Here is a 22606-nt window from a genome sequence, read left to right as displayed (position 1 = left end):
GTAAGGGTAGATTCTGTAATTTTTGTTTATTTTAAATGTATTTAAGGGTCACAATACATGATTAACCTATTTATAATTAACATAAATATTGTCAATATGGTAACTTTGTATTGATTTTATACAAAATCACTCTTAAATATTTAATGTGGTCAATTTATTAATTGACATGAATTTTACACATAATTTACCACATTAGATATACCGAATGTGGTTTTAAAATGTAATATTCCGATTGTTTTTCATTTGATACTATTTCGTTTTTTAAACTAAAATATGAAGGAAAATGTTACAACATACCACATTATATCACATCTCTAATAAATATGAGATCTACTTGGTGGACTACGCCTCTATCAGAGAGGCACTAAAGTGTAGTTTACCAAGCTGTGCTCTCTCTAGAAAGTAGGAGGAATGAGAGTGTATTATTCTCTTTATAATGCCTATTTATAGGCTTAAGGTTTACTTGGAGTTGGACACAGAGCAAGTTCCCCTACTTACATGCCAAAGTGGACAGCTACATAAATGACAATATTTACAACGCTTCCACATGAATGTCCAACGATCAATGGTAGTTGCATCATAAAAATCTTACTTGAAAACCTAATGAGATAAAACAAAAGAAAAGGAAATATAGTACAACCATTTGTGAATTCTTGATAAGGGGTTGGACGCGATCAATAATGTCTCACTAAAACCTTGCTAGGAAAAACCTAATGGGATAAAAGACTTGGAAAAAAAAAATGAAGAAGGAAGAGCGTGGTGGACTTATGTCTCGTATAGCATCTCGTCGAACACTCCCCTTGACGAAAATCTCCTTAGATGAATTGCTCCCCTGAAAGTAAACATTAATTCAATTGTCGTTATTATATTGAGTTTGAAATAGTCAAAATCAATCTCCAAGGAATTAAAATTTAGTTTAACTTGTTCTTTGGAAGTACGAGAGTTCATTGGAAATGAAAGACAACAACAACTCTTCACTTCCAAATCCAACTCCCTCAATACACTGCTCCAAACTTCAACCAGTTATGCCTATTGAAATTGAGTTTTGGATTATTTCCTTCAAACCAGTTATGTAAAATCGAGTCGTTCTTTAGAAACAGTTCGATGTCAATGAAATATTCTTTGGGCTATGTTTAAGTGAGACATTTCAAAATTATGGGATTGGAAGCCATGTATAAGGAAGATGAAAATGTTGGATAGGAAATCTGTGCATCATGGAGCATTACAAGGGCATATAAAGAGGTATTGGCAAAGAACAACTTCTAAGGAGCTTGAAAATCTCTCATCCAAACATAGCCTTAGCCATAACGTTGATGTCGTCATTCTGTTTAGACCTGAAATACTAGATCTGAACCGAAGGTGGATGGTTTGGGTTAATTCTCAGCCCAGTAGTGATTCCTCAGGCCGAATGATATTCAGCCCATAAAAGAATTCGGCTGAGTCGTAATAGAAGTAGGATTCTTAAGGGGTTAGATTGAGTAATGACTCGGCCGAGTTCTGATTAAATTGAAATTACCAAGGATTAGAATAAGATTTGATAAGATTCAAATTATTCTAGGAATCGAGACTTGCGATTGGTCAAATAAGAAGTTAATTAAACACATAAAAGGACTAGGTTCAGAATCCTAGTCCAGATCGAAGCGGCCAAAACCATGTGCGGATTAGTGAAAGGATAATGTCATGGATATTTTGAAAAGCGCCGAAGAAGTATAGTTCTATCAGAAGTCTACTATGGCATGCTTGGCCATCAAGAAACTCACCCCTAAAAATAGAAGTGGTGCTATAATGAGAAGAGGACTTCCAACTCAACACGCAAACGCTCTGCACAAAACCTCATTTTACGTGAATCTTTGTCACACTCTAAGAGATTACTATTTATTCCAACCCTTCCATCAACAACATTGTGTTGACAGTGGGGGACATCTTCAGTTTGGATTAATAACACTAGAGCTATAGAATTAGGCAGTCGAGAAGTATTTTCATTTTGGACTAACAACACTGCTTCATGTTTGGCTGGTTATCCATCCAAGTTTCTAACGGCTAGAAGTCTTTGACTCTCTCACTGAAAGAGATGTTCTCATTAGCCTTGTCGGCAAAGTGAGATGCTACTAGGTTACGTAGTGTTCGGGACATTGAAAGCCAAACCTTTATTGAACTTTGCAGCGACTAGCAACCTTGTCTTCAAGTTCTAGAACCCAAGGCCAAGATATTTTCCTTCCTCGGCAATGATCGCTCGAATACAGGAGTCAACATCGCATTCGACACTACCACCACATTTACCTTACTCGCCGGCCAAGCTCGAATGCGAGCTAGCACGCCACATTCACCAAAAGGATGTAGTTAGCTCTTAGTTACTCGGCATGCACACCACGTAGACTTGGTAGTTTTTAAGGCTAGCACGTTCAAGAGCCAAAGACCACCTAGTACACAGGCAGTCCCTTGGAAATCACACCCTAAACCTTAAGATTAGGTCCAACTCAGTCCCTGGATATTGGATGTTGTAGCCCAAACATCAACGACTTTCGTATAACTCAAATATCGTACGATCAGTTACATTTTGCAGCGTTATAATTTTCCAGTACTCGGATGGATCTACTGCTGCATGAAGAAGCCAAGATTATAGTTTTCCTTCCATACCGTCAAAGATCATCAAACATACACGAGTGACTTTATGGTAAAATATGCGAAACATAAAGGCCCAAGGGGAAAAAGCAATCAAATGAAAGAAGATTATTCTAAAGGAATCAAATTGTCCTTGTCCTCTCCTATATTCTCTTCACTCTTTAGCTCACAAAACACAAGCAGTGATATGCCAACTCAATGAAACAAACAGATGCCATATTCCTATTCCTTCCGATCAATCCTTTACCATTACACAAACTGAGCAAGTGCGTACAAACGAGAGCAACAGTCACACAGCCGCCGTCAAATTTACATAAAAAATATATTTGACCAAAGGTAAGGAGGAAAATGAAAGACAACACGGAATCAAAGAGAACTAAAGAGCAAAGATTCAGGGCAGCAAACCGAAGAAGCCACATTCCTTCCAAGACTGGAAATTCTTGAATCTTGGTCACAAAACTTGATCTGCACCCAAAAATGGCACACCCTTGCTCTGCAGAGTTGAATGCTGGCTTCTACAGAAAATCTGCCACACAATCTTATCTTGTATATCTTTTAAGCAGGATGACAAGTTATAAACGAAAGAAGGATAGCAGAGCAAGGCTTCATTACATACAGAGGAGTGGACTAGCAATACGTTACTATAAACATAGCATCATTTTCACGTTTTGTTCAAATTACAGAACGTAAAATTAAAACAACACATAGGCATAATAAGACTAAGCCTACATATATAAAACCTACCTATCCACTATGTACTCCTAACCTGCCAAAGGAAGAAATTATTCATTGTCTGTACTGAAGGGCAGTCTCACACAAACCTCACAAAAAACAAACATGGTTCAAGTCGCTCATGAAATTATTGAAACTTCATCTCGAGCTAGGACAATTCCATATCAGAAATGTGCACTACCACTAACACCCAAAACACGTCCCAACTAAAGTAACTTTTGTCAAGAGCTAAGCAGCAATCTCTGCCTAGCTGATTCAGAATGATCCCCAATCTTGCACTTTAAGGCTAATGTGGTTATGGCGTGTTCCCATATACACAATCAGATTACAGAGTTTGCCAACGAAAGCTCATGGAGTTCACTTAACATCCACTCTTCTCCAGTTTGACCACCAAGGACAATTGCCCTTGTCCCTCCAACAACACAAGTACTATGTCCCCAGGCAAATCTTGGGGGCCGCCCAGGTACATTCAATATCCTCCATGTAGGTTTTTCATCTGTTGGATCCAAGAGATAAAGTTGTGATGCAGAGTGAAGACCAGCAACAGAACCACCAAAGATCAGTATTCTCCCACCTGGAAGGCTCACAGCTACGTGATCAAGTCTAGGAGGAGGAGCCATACCCCCTGGATTTCCAGAACCCGGCATTCCACTCCCTGTAACACACCTCCAACACGGTTCATCCTCACTCAGATCCATTGTGAACACATCGCTGGAACGAAAACGAAGTGGACCACTTTTGGCCAGGCCCCCAAACATCAAAATTTTTCTACCACCATATACGGACAGGGTGTGGCCCAATCTTGAAGGGGGCTTCCATGCTACTGGTATCTCTCTCCAGACAGGTTTCTCCATTGAGAGATCAAGCAAGAAAGTATCACTAAGGAGTACTCCAGAATCTGCACAACCACCTGAAACTATCAACTTGGTGCCATCAAGAGTGCAGGAACTGTGCCATGATCTTGGTAGCGGAGGAGCCAACCCAGATATTTCACGCCAAGTTGGAGGCTTTGCATCCAAATCCAGTACGAAAACATCATTCAGCAAGCCCTGCCTTCCACAGCCTCCAAATACCACCAAATGGGACCCATTCACACAAGATAGTGTATGGCCCCAACGACCAGGAGGAGGAGAGCTGACTTGGACATGCTGCCACTCTGGGTTACTGGCGTTTAGATCCAATACGAAGGTGTCATTCATCGGTTGCATATTAACCCCTTCACCACCAAAAAGGACAACACGATTTCCAACTGCACAAGCACTAAAATTACAGCGCGAGGGTTCAACAGAACCTCCTACAGTCACCTTTCTCCATGTCGCTGCTTCAAGAGTAGTCAGCTCCCGTGCCAACCTACCCCAACCGAGTCTCTTTGCACCAGGCACGGCCTCTAAAACCCGAGTTGTTTCACTACCCCACGCATTTTGGCAGACCATTCTCCAAAGGTCTTCATTCTTCGAAAGCTCATACAGCCGCCTACAGACTGAACCAATAGATGCAATGTCTCTAGGTGCCAATTTTGATAGAATCTTGAGAGCAAGTACCTCATCACTCAATTGCAACATCCCACAAACCCCACGACATATATTTCGCTCCCCCAGGAGGACAGAAGGACGGAAAGCAGAAAGACAAGAACGAAACCGATCAGAAGATTTCGCAGACTCCTTGATTAAAGTGCCAGGCACTGGACCTAGATCAATGTCTGCCTCTGTGAAGAACTGAATCCCGATGACGTGGGTTATGATATCATCATCCCCATATATCGGTGTCAGGCGCAATCTATTCATCATTGGAGATCCATCTTTCCTAAAGTTTAATAACTCGCCTTGGAATTCAATACCCTCCTCCAGACATCTTTTAATTTCTGCAACTACTGCAGAGTCAACTAGTGGATGCCTTCTTTTTGCAAATGGCCCTCTATATTGCAAAAACCGGCTGTGAAAAAAGCACCAACATCAGAACAAAACAGAGAAGGGAACAGAAAGAAAGATGCATTATTTCTTTATGCTAACATCCAATTCCAACAAAAGAGAGCCCTCAAATAAAAAGAAACACAAAAACTATTTGATTTGTCTCCAACGTTCAAACATAAAAATAAATAAATAAATTAATAATAATAATATATACACACTGTATTATATAGCAGCAAAATATCGAATTTTTATTAATGCTTTGCCTTGAATAAGGTCAATTTTAATCACAATAGAACCAAATGTCAAAGATTTAGCAAGGTTTATACTGACCTCCCCAACAAATCAGGATATCTTATAGCAGTCCCTTTAAATTTTGTAATAATTCGCATGTAGCAGCTTTGCTATTGTAATTTTGACTCAATTACTGTCATTGTTAACTTAATCTCAATTTTCCAATACTATATATTGAAAAGCAACAATTTTATGAGATATATAAATAATAACAAAAGTTTAAAGCTGTCAAAAGTACTAAAAATTATGAAACTTCAATCTTTTGTTTCCCCTCAAGGTGAATCAGCTACTCAGATAATGAAATCAATCTTTTCTCTCACGGATGGAACTTTGGAGCGCACACTCCATCTGATTCTTAAGGCCCATAATGGATCAAAGACTAGGAATCATAAGGGCAAATAATGTTGTTGTTGTCATGACACATGGCCAATCAATATTACTTATCCTAAGCTACGGGCAAAAGCACTAGGTAAGGTCATTGATACAGTGACCATAGTTTCAATGATTCAACTCAGATTCAACTGAATGCTAGTTGCATCCAGTGCCTGTCATATGGCCATAATGTCACACGACAAATGCCCATTGATTCAACTCAGGTCATTGATACAGTGCCCATAATGTCAAAATATTCAACTCAGAATCTATTGAATGTTCTAGTAGTTGGTTTCTTGATTTTGGTTATTCTTTTCACATATCCAAGTATGGTTCTCTTTTGACAAGAGTGAAGAATGTGTTGCATTCACCGTAGATGGCCAACCTTATAAAATAGCTAGTAGATAAACAATTATACATGTCTAGTACTACTAATTACAACAACAACAAAGCCTTATCCCACTAAGGGGGGTCGGATGTATGAATCCTAAAATGCCCCTGTGCTCGTTTTTGTGTCAAGTCTTCCGTTAGATCCTAGTACTAACAATTAAAGAGACCTAAATAGGGAAAATAAACACGCATTTAGCAATAAAACTTGAAACACTATCCTCAACAAATGTTACATGTAACCAAACAATAACCCTAGTACACAATTTTTCCTTTATTACAAAATATATATATATAAACACACACATACATGTACATACATACATACATACATACATACATACATACATACATACATATAGTTCCCTTCTTAAGAGGGATCCCTTTCAATAAGAACCAAAAGGGATTGCATTGGCAGGGCCACCCAGCAATGCGGCTCAATCATCCAAATTGAGTGATTTTTAGATTTCTTTATAAGTTTCCCATTTAAATTATTTTGCTAATTTTTCGCATGGATACTTCTTAAATGGAAATCCAAATTAGACACTTTGCATCATTGGACAGTAGTGTAAAGTGGGACCCAAAAATACCATCCCTTTTACATCAGGTTTTTTATACTTGTAAGGGTCCAATACACACCAACCCATTCTTGATTATGATCCTGGTAGCTTAGTTACACTTAAATCTGATGATAAAAAATTCTAAGACTGGATTAGATCATTTCTTGAGCTTGTTCAATATCTTCATAACTCAGTTAAGCCACAAACACCAAGAATCTCACAAATAGAAACATTAGCGAATTTCAGAATGAAGATTCAAATAATTGTAAGTATAAGAAAAAACTAAAGAGTGTTGCTCTAAACGATTGCATCATAGTATTGGCTCGTGTAAGTCACAAAATATAAGTGTTGACTACTAAGGAGCTGGGCATAAACAGCTCAGCTTCAGTGACTAACACCTTATGATATGTATAAGATTGCACTATTCTAAGGTATGTAAAATGAATAAAACCAACCAAAAAAGATCACAAGGTTATGCAAATTGTTTTTTGTAAAACAACTGTTCCTAGTATATCTACTTGGTTAAAACCCTGAGGGAAACTTTACTTCAAAACTTAAACTTTGGTGTAGAGTTTAAGTAATCCTTCCTACTGACACCATATCTATGCTCAAACAGGTTTATCAAACGACAATTAATTAGAAGGAGAATATTGAACACAAACATCTCGCTGGTCGGAGGGGACATCCTAATATTATACAAGAAGGCGGTGAACATTTAAGCTTTATCCTACTTTAAAGTGGCCAATTATGGTGCCTATAATTTCATAAGAGACTCATGCTCTTTCTTCTTTATTTGCTTCTAATCACGAAAAATCTAAACACTTTTGTGCGACCTTAGGCACCTAGCTACTCAACTAGATAGGGCAATGATAGAAAAAGAGATGGACATTAGGTACCATCTAGCATATGAATCTTAAAAAATTAACTTGATGCTTGCAATCTGATGTATTCATTGTATGACATTTACTCATGATGCTACAACCAGGAGACAAAACCATTAAAAACATGAACCCCTTACATAAAATATTTCAACTATTAGGTAAAGCACCAAAAAAAATACCTACAATGTAATCTTTAATATTATAACTAATAGAAAGAAAATAAAAGCATTGATTTCAATAGTATTATAGATTTTAGCTAAACAAAGCTACGATACAACTCGTGTTAATGAACCTGCTAATGGATTTCAAGCATTATAATAGCAACTATCAAATTCACCAAGCTTATACCCCAGATTAGATGTGGAGAAGACTTTGTGTTAAAGTAAATTTTAAAATACGTATATTCAAGGTATAAAACAAAATTTTGAAGATACAGAAGGCAATTAGAGTTTTCATTTGGGACATCCATAGAGTTTTGGCCCCCTTGAGCAATCTGGAGATGTTCTAATTAGTGTGATTCATCAACTACAGTGGAGTTCTGTATCGAGTGTTGCTTGTTTTATTCCTTTTATGTAGTATTTTCTAATTGGGGTACCTAGAAGGACTACTTGTCCATCCTATTTTCCATTATTTTCTTCCCAAAATTTTCACTTCTTAAAAAATTAAAATTAAAACTTTGATAAGAATAGAGCGATAGGATGACAAGGCAACACCCAAACACAGAATAGAAACCCTTCGCATCAAATTTCGTAGTAATTTTATCCTAATTTGCTTTGACAACTACAATATGAGAAATTTGTATTGCTCCTACTAGAAGTAACACTCAGCACAACATGCCTGAGCGTTCAATACCACAAAGACTCAACAAAACAACTATTTGCAGCTCCAATTTGCTTAATTTTCATCCAATTCCCGAGCCCAAACAAAACCCTAGACAGCTCACAAACGCCAGGAGCAGCCCAATACCAACCACAACGAAAAACAATTCAATCCAAAATACCCATTGCGCAGCACCTCTAACAAAGCAAAATACAATTTCCCCACGGTTTCCGCAACCAAAATTAAACATTTCCAAAAAACCGAATTCAATCCCCCACCGAAAACCAAACATGCAACCCTAAAACCCCCAATTCAAAACCCTAATATAAAATCCCAAGAAAGGAAACTGACCAATTGCGACCAAGAACCTCCTCGGCACGGTACCCCGAGACCACTTCAAACACAGTGTTCACGTAGATGATAGGATGGTCAGGGTCAAGAGCGTCCGTGACAACGAAACCACACGGGGCCGTTTGGAGCAAATTCTCGACTGGGAACGGAAGCGGACCAGGTCCGGGGCCCGAAACGTCATCATCGTCGGGGAAAATCAAGCTCCCTTCCTCGTCCTCCTCCTCCTCGGTGCTCAGATCCGAATTGCTATCCCACTCCATTAATACTGCTTTCAATCGCCCGGAAGAATTTGAATCGTCGACCTCCTCCTTGATCGAAGGCGAACGGAGGTGGTGGGAGGTGTGTGTAAAGGTTGAGCGATACGAGTGGTGGGAAGTGTTTGGGAAATTTAGCTAAAGGCCCAACGGGTGGTCGGCTAAACTTTTAACTGCTTTGATCGTATTTTCGCACCCAAAATATTATATATAGTATAAATATGTGGAGCAAAATTGGAAACTCTGTGGACCGGCTGGAGTTCGTTGGGGAAAAATCTAAAGAGCCGGGTCGGGGTTTCCACCAGCGGGCGCCGTTTCAGACCATCACAAGAAACGTCACGCGTGGTTAAGCAGAAATGTTATAATACCCGGTGATGCGCCATGTGTTAAAATTGATTTGGGTTTGCAGTGCTTTTGGAAAAAACAGCTTAATAAAAATGGTTTGACGTCAGGTACCATTCAACAGGTGCAAACATTGTTGATGTTTGTAAGTTGTAAACCCTTATAAGAGGTTGTTTGGGCCTTAAATAACAGTTTGGGTCGAGGATGGACTAACCCGAGTTGAAAAATCACAATCCTCGGCCCAGTAATGATCCTTTAGGCCAATAGAGGCTTTCAGCTCAAGAAATTATTGATTCGACCAAGTTATCATGGAAGTGGACTCTGAAAGGATTAAGTTCATATATGGCTTGGTCCAGTTCTAAGTAAAATAAAATTGCCAAGGATCATGAATGCTCTGGTAGGGGTGGGCATAAAAACCGTGAAACCGCAAAACCAAATTGAACCGCGACAAAGTAAACCTTAAAAAACTATGTTGACAAAAAAAAGTCAACGTAGGTACAAGAACCGAAAGAACTGTTCATAACTGTTCCGGTTCTGGTTTTCACCTTAGTAGAACCGAACCGAACCGTAAATATATATAATTAATTTAATTTAATAATTGTATACAAGTGTCTTTGAATGAGAGGTAAAAACCAAACTAGTTTCACCTACTACAACTACATGGGAGCATTTCTCAATTAGGTCTTTCTCTCCACGGTTCACCTATTGAGATAAGGCACATATTTGAAAAGAGAAGGTCATTTTCTCTACTAGATCTCCAAATTTGACATTCAAGTTCCGATTTCTTTTTCTTTTTTTTTTTTTTTTTTTTTTGATATAATGATCTTCAGGTTTTTTCTCTCTTTTTCCTGGACCTTTATTTCAATCTCTTGATAAGTCCCCTTTGGCTTAAATTACTGTGCTTAAACTAACATTCGTACTGCATGGTAGATGTATTTGTATGTGTGGATGTATATTTGTATTATGGATGCATATGTACATTTGAATTGTGTTTCTTTTTCTGTTTGCTTGGTGTCAAGGACATTTGCATTTTGATTTAGGGTAAATTACACAAAACTATCTCAACTATTGGATCATTCACAGTTTCATACCTCATCTTTTAAAAGTTTCGATGTCATGTCTTATGTACGAATTTGTTGCAATGTTCTAGCTCCGTTACGTTGTCTGTCAATTCCTCCATTATATGCTGACGTGGCTTATGTTGGGTCCCACCCTCTCCACATACCCACATTGGTCTGCCACGTAGATTTCCCGCCAGAAAATTTCCACGTCATTTTTTTGAAAAAAAAAATTTTAACACAATTTTTTCCCACCAAAAGTAGTCCATGTGAGCTAAAAAAAATTATTTTTTAAAGGGTCCAATTTTGGAAGATAATACAACCTATAAAAAAAAATTCTACATAAACACAAATCCCACATCAACACATGATGTAAGCTAGAGATGAACACAAATCCCACATAAACACATGATATAACCAAAAGATGAACACAAAGTCCACTTCAAACAAAACATTTGCAAAGACCACAAGATGAACTGTAATTCATATAGCATCCTTAATCCATCTAACATTTACAAAGATATGCATTAGACATCCTTAAATATCCAAAAATGCACAGTGCACTGATTCAAAAAACCTACTAAAACCATCAAGCAAAATAGTGCATTTCCAAAGTTGCAAATCAGTTCAAAAAACCAAAAGAAAGTCAATGTTTGTAATGTCTAATTCCAGAACCCATGTACCATAATTTCAATTCCTATTGCACATAAAACATGACACAAAAAAATATTAATTTGTTACAATTTCTGGCATCTTTAGGTATTGGTTTGCCTTGTCTTTCTCTACTTGGTGGCTCTTGGTGAATGAGCTTCAGGATTTGCAGATGAATCATCCCTTGTTTGTGGTGCCTAATTTCAATGTTCATTACAAAAGGTCAAATGCAAATCAAGGTTCTAAACTAAACTTGATGTTGTAAACTACAAATGAGAGGATTAGGTTTTTACCTTATTTTTCCTTGTCCTCTTTGTAGGTGTAGCTTCACCTGATGATGATGCTCTCCCTTATGTTGATGTGGATGCCTAGAACAAAATATAAAATCATTAAAGGATTAAAGGATTAAAGGATTAAAGGATTAAAGGATTATGTTACCTGTTTGTCCCTTGGAGAAAGATGTCAATGATGGGTCCTTGAATTTGGGCAGTGATTTGGGACGGGTGATATGAAATTAGGGTTAGGGTTCTTTGATTTGGGAACTGGAACGAAACTGAAATGGAATTTGCACTGTTGGGGCTTCAGGCTTCAATTCGAATTGCATGATTTACGAGGCAAATTTTTTTTTTAATTTTTAAATTTTTTTAAATATTTTATTTTATTTTTTTAATTTGAAATTTTTTATTGTAATATACACATGTCATCCTTTTAGATGATCCACGTGTTTCAGAAACCAATATGGAAGTTCATATGTGGAAAGGGTGGGACCCAGAATATAACAGAGGAATTTATAGACAACGTAACAGAGGTAGAACATTACAACAAATTTGTAAGATAAGGTATGACATTGAAACTTTTTAAAGATGAGGTATGAAACTGTGGATGACTCAATAGTTGAGGTAGTTTTTTGTAATTTACCCTTTGATTTAGTATTTGAAAAGGATATGTTTTGTTTATAACTTTGTATAACCATTTGAGAAGTTGTATTTCAATGCTAACATGCAAAAAACAAAAAAAAAACATAAACTTTGAATACCATTATTTTGGTATTCAAATGATTTAGTATTCAGAATCGTAAACCGGTATGAACCAAACTGGAACCAGTGTGAACTGAATCGTATGGTTTTAATAAATTTAAGTGGAACCACACCGAATCGAACCGTTGATATTTCCCGGTTCTGGTTTTGTTTGAGGGTGGAATCGCACCGAACCACACTGTGCCCACCCCTAGTCAGACAGCTGGTCCCAAATTATTTGAACCGTAGGTGTGAAATGACGATTTTGCCCTTGGTGGGTATTTGCCATTTTGTTGTGTTGTTTAGTTGTTTTTGGTGGTTGACTTTACAAGAAACACACACACATACCACACACTCCCATAACTCTCTCTCTTCTCTCTCGGACTTCATTCCATTTTCCTTACAACTCGTACGAATGAGCTTCCATTCAATCATTTTTGTCACGGATCGTGACCATTGTTGGTGTTTTTGGACTCCCTTCGAGCTCAGGAGTCGATTGGTGGTGTTGGTTGGATGTGAAACCCTTGAAAACCCAAGAACCAGGGAACCCCGATTTTGTGCACTGTTCATGCACACGTCATCGTGGGGTTTTTAGAAGTTTCTAAGGTCATAGGAAGCTTTAGAATACTCTCGCGAAGCTTGAAGAAGCATTTTGGAAGAAATTGTACGTTGGGAAGGCCAGGAGTGGTGAGTAGTAGGTTTGGCCGAAATTTCGTGGTTTCTCCGGTGAGATTCCGTGAATTTAAGGGCTTGAAAGTGGTAAGGTTTTGTTCTACTTGTTGTAAGCTTCATTTTGGTACAAAATTCATGGATTTTAGTTGAGTAATGAAGAAGATATGAAGTTTTGAAAATTTTCCAATTTCCGGCGAGACTTTGAGTTGCAGACGGTGGCGCTGACGGCAGCGGACGGCGATGACCAGCGAGACTCACCGGAGAAGACAAGGAATATTTCGTCAACTTTGACAGAATATACTAACGGCATCAGGTATATTTTCCACTTTTTGGACGGAATATTCCCTAACGCCGTTTGGCTAAAGAAGGGATGAAAGGGGAAAAAGAAAGAATATTCAATAATGCCGAGTGATACAATCCTATCAGGACTCTACCTTAACGGACCTGTTTATAATGAAAACCATCCCCATATATAGGAGAGGTTCTGCAACATGAAAGTCCCCTTCAACTCAATAAACAATTCAAACGTACTATGCGAAAACTTTCATTCTATGAAAAACTCTTATCACACCCTTGAGAAAAACACTAACAATATTAACCCTTTTATCAACACATCTTCAGTTTACGATATGATATTAGGGAATTGAAAAAAAATAAAAAAAAAAAGGGAAGGAGATCTAAAAGATCTTTTTCCTAAAATTGTTGTTTGGCCCATTTATACCTTCCTTCAATGAATATTCTCTTTATAGTGTTTTGTTTATTCAATTCCAAAATAAAGTATTAGGAGATATATTAAATATTAGGAGTCATAATCCTCTTAATTGATACACCGGAAGTACAAGATATCGATTCTTTTTCTAGATTAGAATTTTTAAAAGAGGTTTATGGAATTTTGTGGGTACTTGTTCCTATTTTGACTCTTGTAGTGGGAATCACAATAGGCGTACTGGTAATTGTCTAGTTAGAAAGAGAAATATCGGCAAGGATACAACAACGTATTGGACCTGAATATGCCGGCCCTTTGGGAGTTCTTCAAGCTTTAGCAGATGGGACAAAACTACTTTTCAAAGAAAAAAAATTTCCATCTATGAGGGATATTCGTTCCATCCATAGCAATCATATCAATTTTAGTAAGTTATTCGGTAGTTCCTTTTGGATATCACCTTGTTTTAGCGGATCTCAACATCGGTGTTTTTTTAATGGATTGCCATTTCTAGTACTACTCCAATTGGATTGCCTAGTTGTAGGGAGGGACTTATGTCACCACAAATAGAGACCAAAGCAAGTGTTGTATTCAAAACTGGTGTTAAAGATTATAAATTGACTTATTATACTCCTCAACCTGGAGTTCCACCTGAGGAAGCAGGGGTTGTGGTAGCTGGTGATTCTTATACTGGTACATGGACAACCCTTTTATCAACACATCTTCAGTTTAGATAAGTAAGCAACATTGTGTTGATAACTGTGACACCTTTAGTTTGGATTAGTAAACAGCAATGGCGCCGTGGAATCAAACAACATAGAAACACCTTAGTTTGGAAAAGTAAACAGCTCTTCTTCTAGGTTTGTTGTTTACCTATCCAAACAGACGAAAACTTCTTAATTCTTTCGCCCAAAGAGGTCACCTCATTAGATTCCCAATGAAGTGAAGTGTTCTATAATTGGTTAGTCTCAAGTGAATTTTGCAGTTCAAGCATTTAGACAGCCGAACCACGTTCACCATAAAAACGATCATCTTCCTTGAGTACATGTGCCTTGATAGCTTGATACCAATTTGGCGCACCAATATTCTCACGAATATAGCTGAGGCAACCGAACCTACTGTAAGAGATCCTGAACTTCACAGTGAACTAGGAAACCTTGTTTTCATGTTCTAAAACCCAAGACTGAGACATGTTTTATCCTCAGTCATAATCGCTTAAGTGCAAAATTCAGTGGTGAATTTGACACCACCATCACCACATCTATTCTACTGGGCCAACTGAGCTCGATCACAAGTTGGCACACCTGTATTCACAAGGACGTAGTTAGCTCATAGTTACTCAGCATGCGTGCCACATAGGCTTTGTAATTTTTTGGGTCAACAAAGGTGTAACCTTTTATTCAAGGGTTTTATTTCTTTATACATTTGGTTCACATATTGAAGCAAAGTATCTCTTTTTGTTTTTTAAACAAATGATATTATCTCGCTAAGAGGATGGGGGATTGGGGCTAAGCCTCACAATGGGTTGCAATAATGTGGTTTAAATTCGCCTTTGGTGAGAATCGAACCTAAGACTTCTCACTTACCAATGAAGAAAAATATCAACAAACTGTAGTCGAGAATCAAACTTAAGACCTCTCACTTACCAATGAAGAAAAATACCACTAGACTGTAGTACTAAGTAGCGAAGCAAAGTACTTTTCACTGAACCAATGCCTCTTTTTCAAGAGTCATGTCTCTTGGCCAACAATCATATATTCCAATATGAAAGCACTATCACATGGATCACTTTATTCATTCATCTCCCACTTGATCCTTCGATGTGGGATTTTTAGTGCTTCTAGTGTGGATGTCTTTTTGAGTATCCAACCCTAAATACTCTTGATTATTCCAACCGTTATTAGTATGTTGTCTTATTAATATGCACACTTTTAGACACCAATATTGATTGCGCCTTACCATTGACTCCATGTTACTATCTTTCAAACCATCACCCTTATACTAAGAAATAACCATTTGTACTTAATGATTAATGACGACTTCAATCAAAATTAACCTTTCCTTGATCTGCGGTAGAAATTTCAATCAAACAGTTCCCTCTAGAAGATTTATTTGATACATCTTATTAGTTGTGGAAAAAATACCAAAAGTCCCAAACCTAACCACAAAATTCCCAAAACCGAACCGAAAACGTCCTGAACCAAAAATCATGAACCGTTCGGTACCCGAAACTGAACTGACCTTGAAATGTTTGGTACGGGATTCGGAATCCCACATGCCTTTGTTTGGTAATCTAGAACCATACCAAATATTTTGGATTCCTAAACCTAACCAAAAATTCTAAACCTAACCGAAAAGTCTTGAAACCGAATTGAAAACGTCTAAACCAAATATCTTGCACTGTTCGGTACTCGAAACTGAACCGATCTTGAAAAGTTCGATACAGGATTCGGAATCCCACATGCCTTCTTTCAGTAATCCCAAACCGTACTGAAATATAAATTATACATACATACATATATATATATATGTATGTATTTAATTTTTAATTAGTTTTCAGGATTGTCGGATTGGTTGAAATTTAATCTCAACCGTCCAATTCAGTCTCATCTCTCTCAGTCTCTCATCATTTTCTCTGTCTCTCGTCATTCTCTCATAGTTGAACCCTCTCAACTCAATCTCATCACTCTACACCTTGACACCGCCTCCCCTCCATCCACCTTCTCCGAATGTCGACTCTGGCTAGCCACCACACAACACCATACCTTCTCTGATTCTCTTTCCTTCTCAATCAACTGACTTTCGAGCCCCAAAATCAAAACCCAAATCTCTGCCATTTCCTCACTGCTCCAAACCCGAATCCTTGAGCACCTCCATTGCCTTCCTACCAAACATGTTGCTTCTACTGTCTCCCAATGCCTGGTGAAATCTTTTCCACAAATTTGAACCCAACTTAAATTTTAGAGGCCAAGATCTACTACATCGTCTTTCCCTCTTCACATGTTATAATCTCTACGTCTTTCATTCTGGAAACCTGACTCCGTCTACTTGATGTGTGAAAGTCCAACCCTAAAAAAGGTAAAATCAAGCAAAACCATATCTAATTCTTTCATTCATATGTCCATCTTTGGAATATAAAGAACTTGAGTGTAACATCCCAAACTGTGCCTGTTGTACCAAAAATATGTCGTCATTAGTCTTGACGAATTTGTACTTATAAAACAATCAACACCTTTGATCAAAGACCAAAGCTTCACACACCTACAGGAGGGGGTTTGACCAATGGGCCTCTAATTCCTAAGTTAGTTTTTTTTCAAAAGAGTGAGTGTTTAGGGCTTGTATATGTAACAAAAAACTTACCAAAATTTGGTAGAGATAGAGGCATGTATAGGAGGAGGTGGCTGGCCATGGGGTTAGTGTTTTGCCTACACATGGCGGCATCTTATTGAACAAGATGGGTCATCCGTTGATTGACTGAGAAAAGAATATTCCTAAGATATTAATTAGGATATAATATATTGGGATAATGATGGAAGTATCCATGATTGATTATGATAGGGGTTCTTTACTTGATGAAGTTGATTTTCAATTGGAAATGTATTAAATATATGATTTAGTAATTAATTTTATCTTTAATGCCTTTGACTTTTTCATGCCACGAGTGGGGAGCTTTGAGCAGAAGTAGTTAGATCTTTAGGGATGCTAAGCTGCACGTGTGAGTATTTGAGCGCTTTGCCCATTTAATGAGGGCAATCTTATCTTTCTTGAGAAAAAATCTACATGTCGTCTTCTGAATTTTTTGGATTTTTTTTTGCTCAACAGTACAAAAATCCCGAAAAAATTTCAAGAATCCCAAAATTCAGAAAGACCTAAATTTCTATTCAGTTTTGGTTTTTGGAAATCCGGTCTAAAAGGGATCGGTTTGGGATTCGGGTAGTGAGTTTTGTATGGGATCCCGACCCGAACCACCCCGACAACTTATCAACGGTATGATTTGTTTTCAATCAGTTGGAATTATACTCTTCATTGATCATTCAACGGTTGAACTCTTTCATTTGAATTTTTGGCACTAAGAATTACGATGTTTATCGAATATGTATTGATAAGTAAAACCAATTATAAATGGTTTCAAACTCGGAAATAGGTCAATTTGGTGTACATGTCTATTTACAAACGCTTGCTGTCACAACGAAAGCACCGTTCCTTACATTAACAAATTCACAACAATACCCAACAACAAAGTAACAAAGGTCTCTATAGGACAGCCAAATAGCTGAATGTTACATTCTTTTACAATTACATTCGCTGGAAACCCTATATATGCAGGTGCTATTACAAAAAGAGCAAAAAGAAACCGACAGTGAACAGTCAATAATTCATGAATCCAAATTGCCCCGAATGCGAGAAGCAAGTCTTTGCACATATTGATCATCAATCGAACTATCAATCTCCTTAATCTTGGACAGAAAGTCCATGGCTTCTTTATATTTTCTCGCTTTACAATAACCATCGACCGCAATCTTGTAGCTCAGCTCATTCGGCCTGCAATTGTTCTGAGTCATATAGCTAATCACTTCATCTATTTCTGAGAACATTCCCTGCCCTGCATAGCCTGTGATGAAAGTATTGTAGGTGAAAATACACGGCCGAATTCCTCTAGTTGTCATCTCCGAGAGAATTCTTATGGCCTCCTGCATGTGCCCTTGCCTGCAAAACCCTTTGATGACTGTGTTATACGAGACAAGGTCTGGTTTCCCACCAGAATTTTGTAGGGCCATGAGGATTTCTTCTGCTTTCCAGCACTCTCCCTTTCTGGCGTACATGTCCATCAAGCTGTTGTAAGTTATGAGATCTGGCTGAAGGCCATTTTCACGAATCATGTACAACATGTCATTGGCCCGATCATACATGTTGTTTCTAGCAAAAATTGAAAGCATGGAGTTGAATACAACCAAGTCAGGTTTGTATCCGATGTCCTGCAATTGATGGAATGCCCTCTCCATGCCGTCCAGTGCTCTACACTTGAAATTTGCAAGAATAAGCGTTCTCAAAAGAATCCAGCTGGGAAAAATATAACCGCCATAAATTTCTCTCTCAATTCTCTCAATCCCCTTGACATTCCCTCCTTTAGCATAACAGTTGATCATCAATGAATACGAGGTTTCATTAGGCTTGAAGCCCTTATTTCTCATGTCTAGCATAACAGCTTCTGCTGCTCTCCAGTCCCCTCGCCGTGCCAGAGCATTTAGAAGTGCATTGTAAGTTGTAACGCATGGAGTAAATCCTGCTTTGATCATCTCATCGTACATCTGTGCAGCATCTATTTCTGATCCACACCGTCCATATGCGCTGATCAAGGTATTGAATGTGTCTCTGTCAGGCTCAAAACCACAATTCTTCATTTCTCGAAATACCTGGTTCACATACTTGTGCCTACCCTTATCACCGCACATGGCAAGCATTGTGTTCCATGTAATACGGTTTGGGGCACATCCACTTGACTTCATTTCACAAAGTAACTTTATCATCTCCTCGGGCAGTGACTTCTTTCCCAGCATTCCGAGAACAGCATTGTATGTGCAAACATTAGGTACACAACCTGTTGCCTTCATATGGTTGAACAACCTTAGAGCCTCCTCCTCCTTTCCGGCTTTACCGTATGCATTTATCACAGTTGTGTACGTAACAGCATTTGGCATTGTTCCTTTTTGGGTCATCATCTCTATGACAGATGCACCTTCCTCGGAGAATCCTGCCCTCACATAAGCTGCCACAAGCTCATTGTAAGTAACAGCATCAGGTGGGCAATTATTATCCTCCATTTCTTTTAATATGCTCAAGGCTTCTGTAAATACCCCTGCCTTGCCAAAAACTTGTAACAGCGCATTATAGGTTACAGTTCCGGGTACATACCCTTGTGACTTTAATCCAATAAAGAATTCATTTGCTTCATTCAACAAACCCTCTCTTCCACAGGCAGATATCACCGTACTACAAGTGAACTCATCAAATTCAAATCCCTTGCCCCTCATCTCATCCAAGAGGCCTAAAATCTTATCCCAAGATCGACCCATCTTCCCATAAACATCAAGCATGACATTGTAAGTGACCAAAGTTGGTGAGATTCCAATTTCCACCATTTTGTCAAACAAGTCAATTGCACTTTCGTACTTACCAGTACGAGAGTGCGCATGAAGGATCGTCGTGTAAGCTCGGACATCCAGCGTGTATTCTTCTACGGGAATTACATCAAACAGCTTCGATGCAATCGTATGCTGCGACTCTCTCCCAAGAATTCTAACCATTAGCTCAATCATCTGGCCATTTAATTTTAAATTTTCAGAGCTTAAGTTGGACAGAATCCATTCAAACAACAAAAAGGCTCTTTCCCAATTGCCAGAAAGGTCTAATGCTTTCAACAAACTAATCAAATCAACTTCAAGTAACTCAAACTTCACAGAACCAAAGTAATGGTCCAAACCATGCAAAGGCTGCTCTACAATGGAATTGAACATCAACTTACCCTTTATAGTCAAAAAGTCGAGAACCCCATCTCCTGATTTCAGCAGCTCTCGATCGTCCTCGAAATTTGGGACTAAAACTGAAGTGGGTTTCTTCATTTGATGCTGTTTGGAGGTCGAATCCGCCGAAATTTGAAGAGAAAGGAGACTGCCATTGGTTTGGTGAGGTGGGTTTAAGGGTTTGAGCTTGTGGGGAGTGTTGGGCGGCGAGGAGAGGCTCAGGAGGTGCTGGAGGAGGGAGTCTATAGGAAACGGCGGAGCTGGCGACTGAGGAGGCGGTGGCAGCATCGTTGAATTGAATTTCACAGGAGGGTTTGGCTGCGTTGGTCTGTTTGATGGGATGGGATACAGAGGTCGAGATGGAAAGAGAGTACCTTCCATTGTTTCAGAGAAATGGGATGTCTCGGTTTTGTTACAGTGGAGGAGACGAAGCTATATGGGGTGAGGAGTTGGAGAGGGAACAGAGGAGATTGGATTTGGTGGAGGCGAGAGATAACGAGTGCATTTCTGCGTGGGTTTTGATACAAGAAAGACGTTTGTTTTTATGGAAGGGGGTGTTGGATTGGAAGATTGATTTTGTATAACAGACACAGAGGGAGCGGGATGTGAGAAATGACTGGTCTCTATTGAAGATGATATTGGGGAAAAGATTGGGCTTCAAAAGGTCAAAGGTTACCATATTCACACCCTAAGATATCACTTTTAACTTCATTTTTAAGAAGTATGAGCTGGAATTTGGATAAAATTGGACAAGACGAACTAACTCAACCGCTAGCATAAGTTTGATCAAACGAACAACCAAGTGACTCAACCAAAACTACCAACAACAACATAACCAAAAAAAAAAAAAAAAAAAAAAACATAATTCGGCACTATTAGCCTTAGTGTTTGAGACTTGGCTAATAAAAGTAAGTTAATGAACTAATGGAAAGTTATGTCCAATGCCTAATGGAATTTGGAACTAACTAATGATTAATTAAGGTGGTTCTCGGGTGAGTTTTGTATAGGGGAATGAGAGCTTCAAGATGGTGGTGGCGGCGTCGAAAAACTCCATCGGAGTTGGCCAAAATCAGCCTTGGAAAATGGGTGGTCACACAGGGTTGGGCACGGGTGCACGGGAAGCTTTCCCAATTTTTTTTTTTTTTCTTTTTTTTCTGATTGGGTCTCACCCTCTCCCTCTAATTTTAATTGGTTCCTTCCTATTTGTGCCATTGGCTACTTTCCCATAAGGTGGGAATTCAAATAATTTATAACTAAACTTTAAATAACCATTTTCAAACGTCTACAACTATACCGTTACAATCCGGACTCGCAAACGGTTTTCGCCTATGCATTCACACCAACAAGTACTACGAGAATATGTTAAAAGAATAAGTCATACGTCTCTCTAGACAATGGTCAACGTAAGTCAAAATCTTTGCCTCTAGAGTATTTTCGTAAATTCACACTTTTAAAATAAAATAAAAACGTAAAATTTGGAACGGGTTATCATATCATCAAACTGCAATAATTTCCTAAGAAAAAAGTAAGCATCTCCAATATCAAGATTCAAATTCTAGATCCTCCGATGCATGAGAGATAATTTGCCTCATCTAAACTTAAATATAAGATTTGAGTCCTAACTTTTCAGAAGAATGGAGATGCTCTAAAGGTGGATTAAGATTTAGGAATGAAGTTATGGTAGCTACCATTCACTTAAATAGTTGACTAACATCGCACTTACTATTCACAATCTATCCCCATTGTGACAATCAATTATTTTATTTTTGACGTATAATTCAATTATTTAATAATTATTTAATGGATGAGATTAATTTAGAATAGATGATTATGATTATGCACGTGTCTTTGTCCATAAAAATTATTAAATTTTCAAGTAGGTTTCCGTGGTCGACCATGCGGTTTCGGTTTTGACTCCACCTTCGACTAGAGATGTCAATTTTATAAGCACAAACAATGTAGAAAATGAAATAAGAATGTAAAGAAATAAGGATATAAAAGATTGTTTTGAGTTTATTGAGTTTTGGTGTGGGAAGTAATAAAAAAAAAAAAAACAACCTTAGGATTTTTTGAAAACAAAAAAAAAACCAAAGAAGGGGTTCGAAATTTTATTATTTCTTATTATTATGATTTTTTTCAATTTGTTTTTTAAAAATCATTATTATGGAAAATAATAGTACCGTTGAATTAAAGTGTGATAATTTGAAGTGACTTCTGAGACTTGCACACGTGTCCTGACAACCATTGTGGTAGGACTTATGCAACAGAATATGTCGTGCCACTCTTGGATCTCAGCTTGTGTGGCGCATGCGTCTGGCAAAAACGTCAGCGCAAACGTTTGAGCTTGGACTTTAGAATCGATATGACACTAACATCTCTAGCCAAAGAAGCTAAATATAATTTGTTCAAAATTACATCTGCAAGAAATTATTTTTTAACAAATAATGTCATATTATAATCATAT

General features: G+C 38.0%; 2 protein-coding genes across 2 annotated transcripts; both read right to left on the bottom strand.

Annotated features, from left to right (window-relative positions):
- Window positions 1–3245: 3245 nt before the first annotated feature.
- On the bottom strand, window positions 3246–9499 carry LOC125480815 (adagio protein 1). The gene is made up of 2 exons (XM_048591944.1): window positions 8926–9499; window positions 3246–5286 (listed from the first exon to the last, which is right to left on the bottom strand). The coding sequence occupies exons 1-2, from the start codon at window positions 9183–9185 to the stop codon at window positions 3675–3677; spliced, it is 1872 nt and encodes a 623-aa protein (XP_048447901.1). The 5' UTR covers window positions 9186–9499; the 3' UTR covers window positions 3246–3674.
- Window positions 9500–17802: 8303 nt separating this feature from the next.
- On the bottom strand, window positions 17803–20677 carry LOC103941420 (pentatricopeptide repeat-containing protein At2g18940, chloroplastic-like). Its single transcript, XM_048591964.1, has one exon. The coding sequence runs from the start codon at window positions 20521–20523 to the stop codon at window positions 17998–18000; it is 2526 nt and encodes an 841-aa protein (XP_048447921.1). The 5' UTR covers window positions 20524–20677; the 3' UTR covers window positions 17803–17997.
- Window positions 20678–22606: the final 1929 nt, after the last annotated feature.

Source organism: the organism of the source record quoted next, unplaced genomic scaffold (assembly GCF_019419815.1).
Source record: "Pyrus x bretschneideri cultivar Hongxiangsu unplaced genomic scaffold, Pyrus_bretschneideri_v1 Contig36, whole genome shotgun sequence".
In the NCBI taxonomy this organism is placed as follows: domain Eukaryota; kingdom Viridiplantae; phylum Streptophyta; class Magnoliopsida; order Rosales; family Rosaceae; genus Pyrus; species Pyrus x bretschneideri.
Note: the sequence above shows the minus strand (reverse complement) of the source record. Positions and strands in the feature narration are given on the sequence as shown.

Excerpts from the sequence above, each read along its gene's own strand:
- LOC125480815 (XM_048591944.1), bottom strand. The coding sequence starts at position 9,185 with ATGGAGTGGGATAGCAATTCGGATCTGAGCACCGAGGAGGAGGAGGAC. Across the intron at positions 5,287-8,925 it reads GAGGTTCTTGGTCGCAATTG|CCGGTTTTTGCAATATAGAG; the intron begins GTCAGTTTCCTT and ends CTTTTTTCACAG.
- LOC103941420 (XM_048591964.1), bottom strand. The coding sequence starts at position 20,523 with ATGGAAGGTACTCTCTTTCCATCTCGACCTCTGTATCCCATCCCATCA.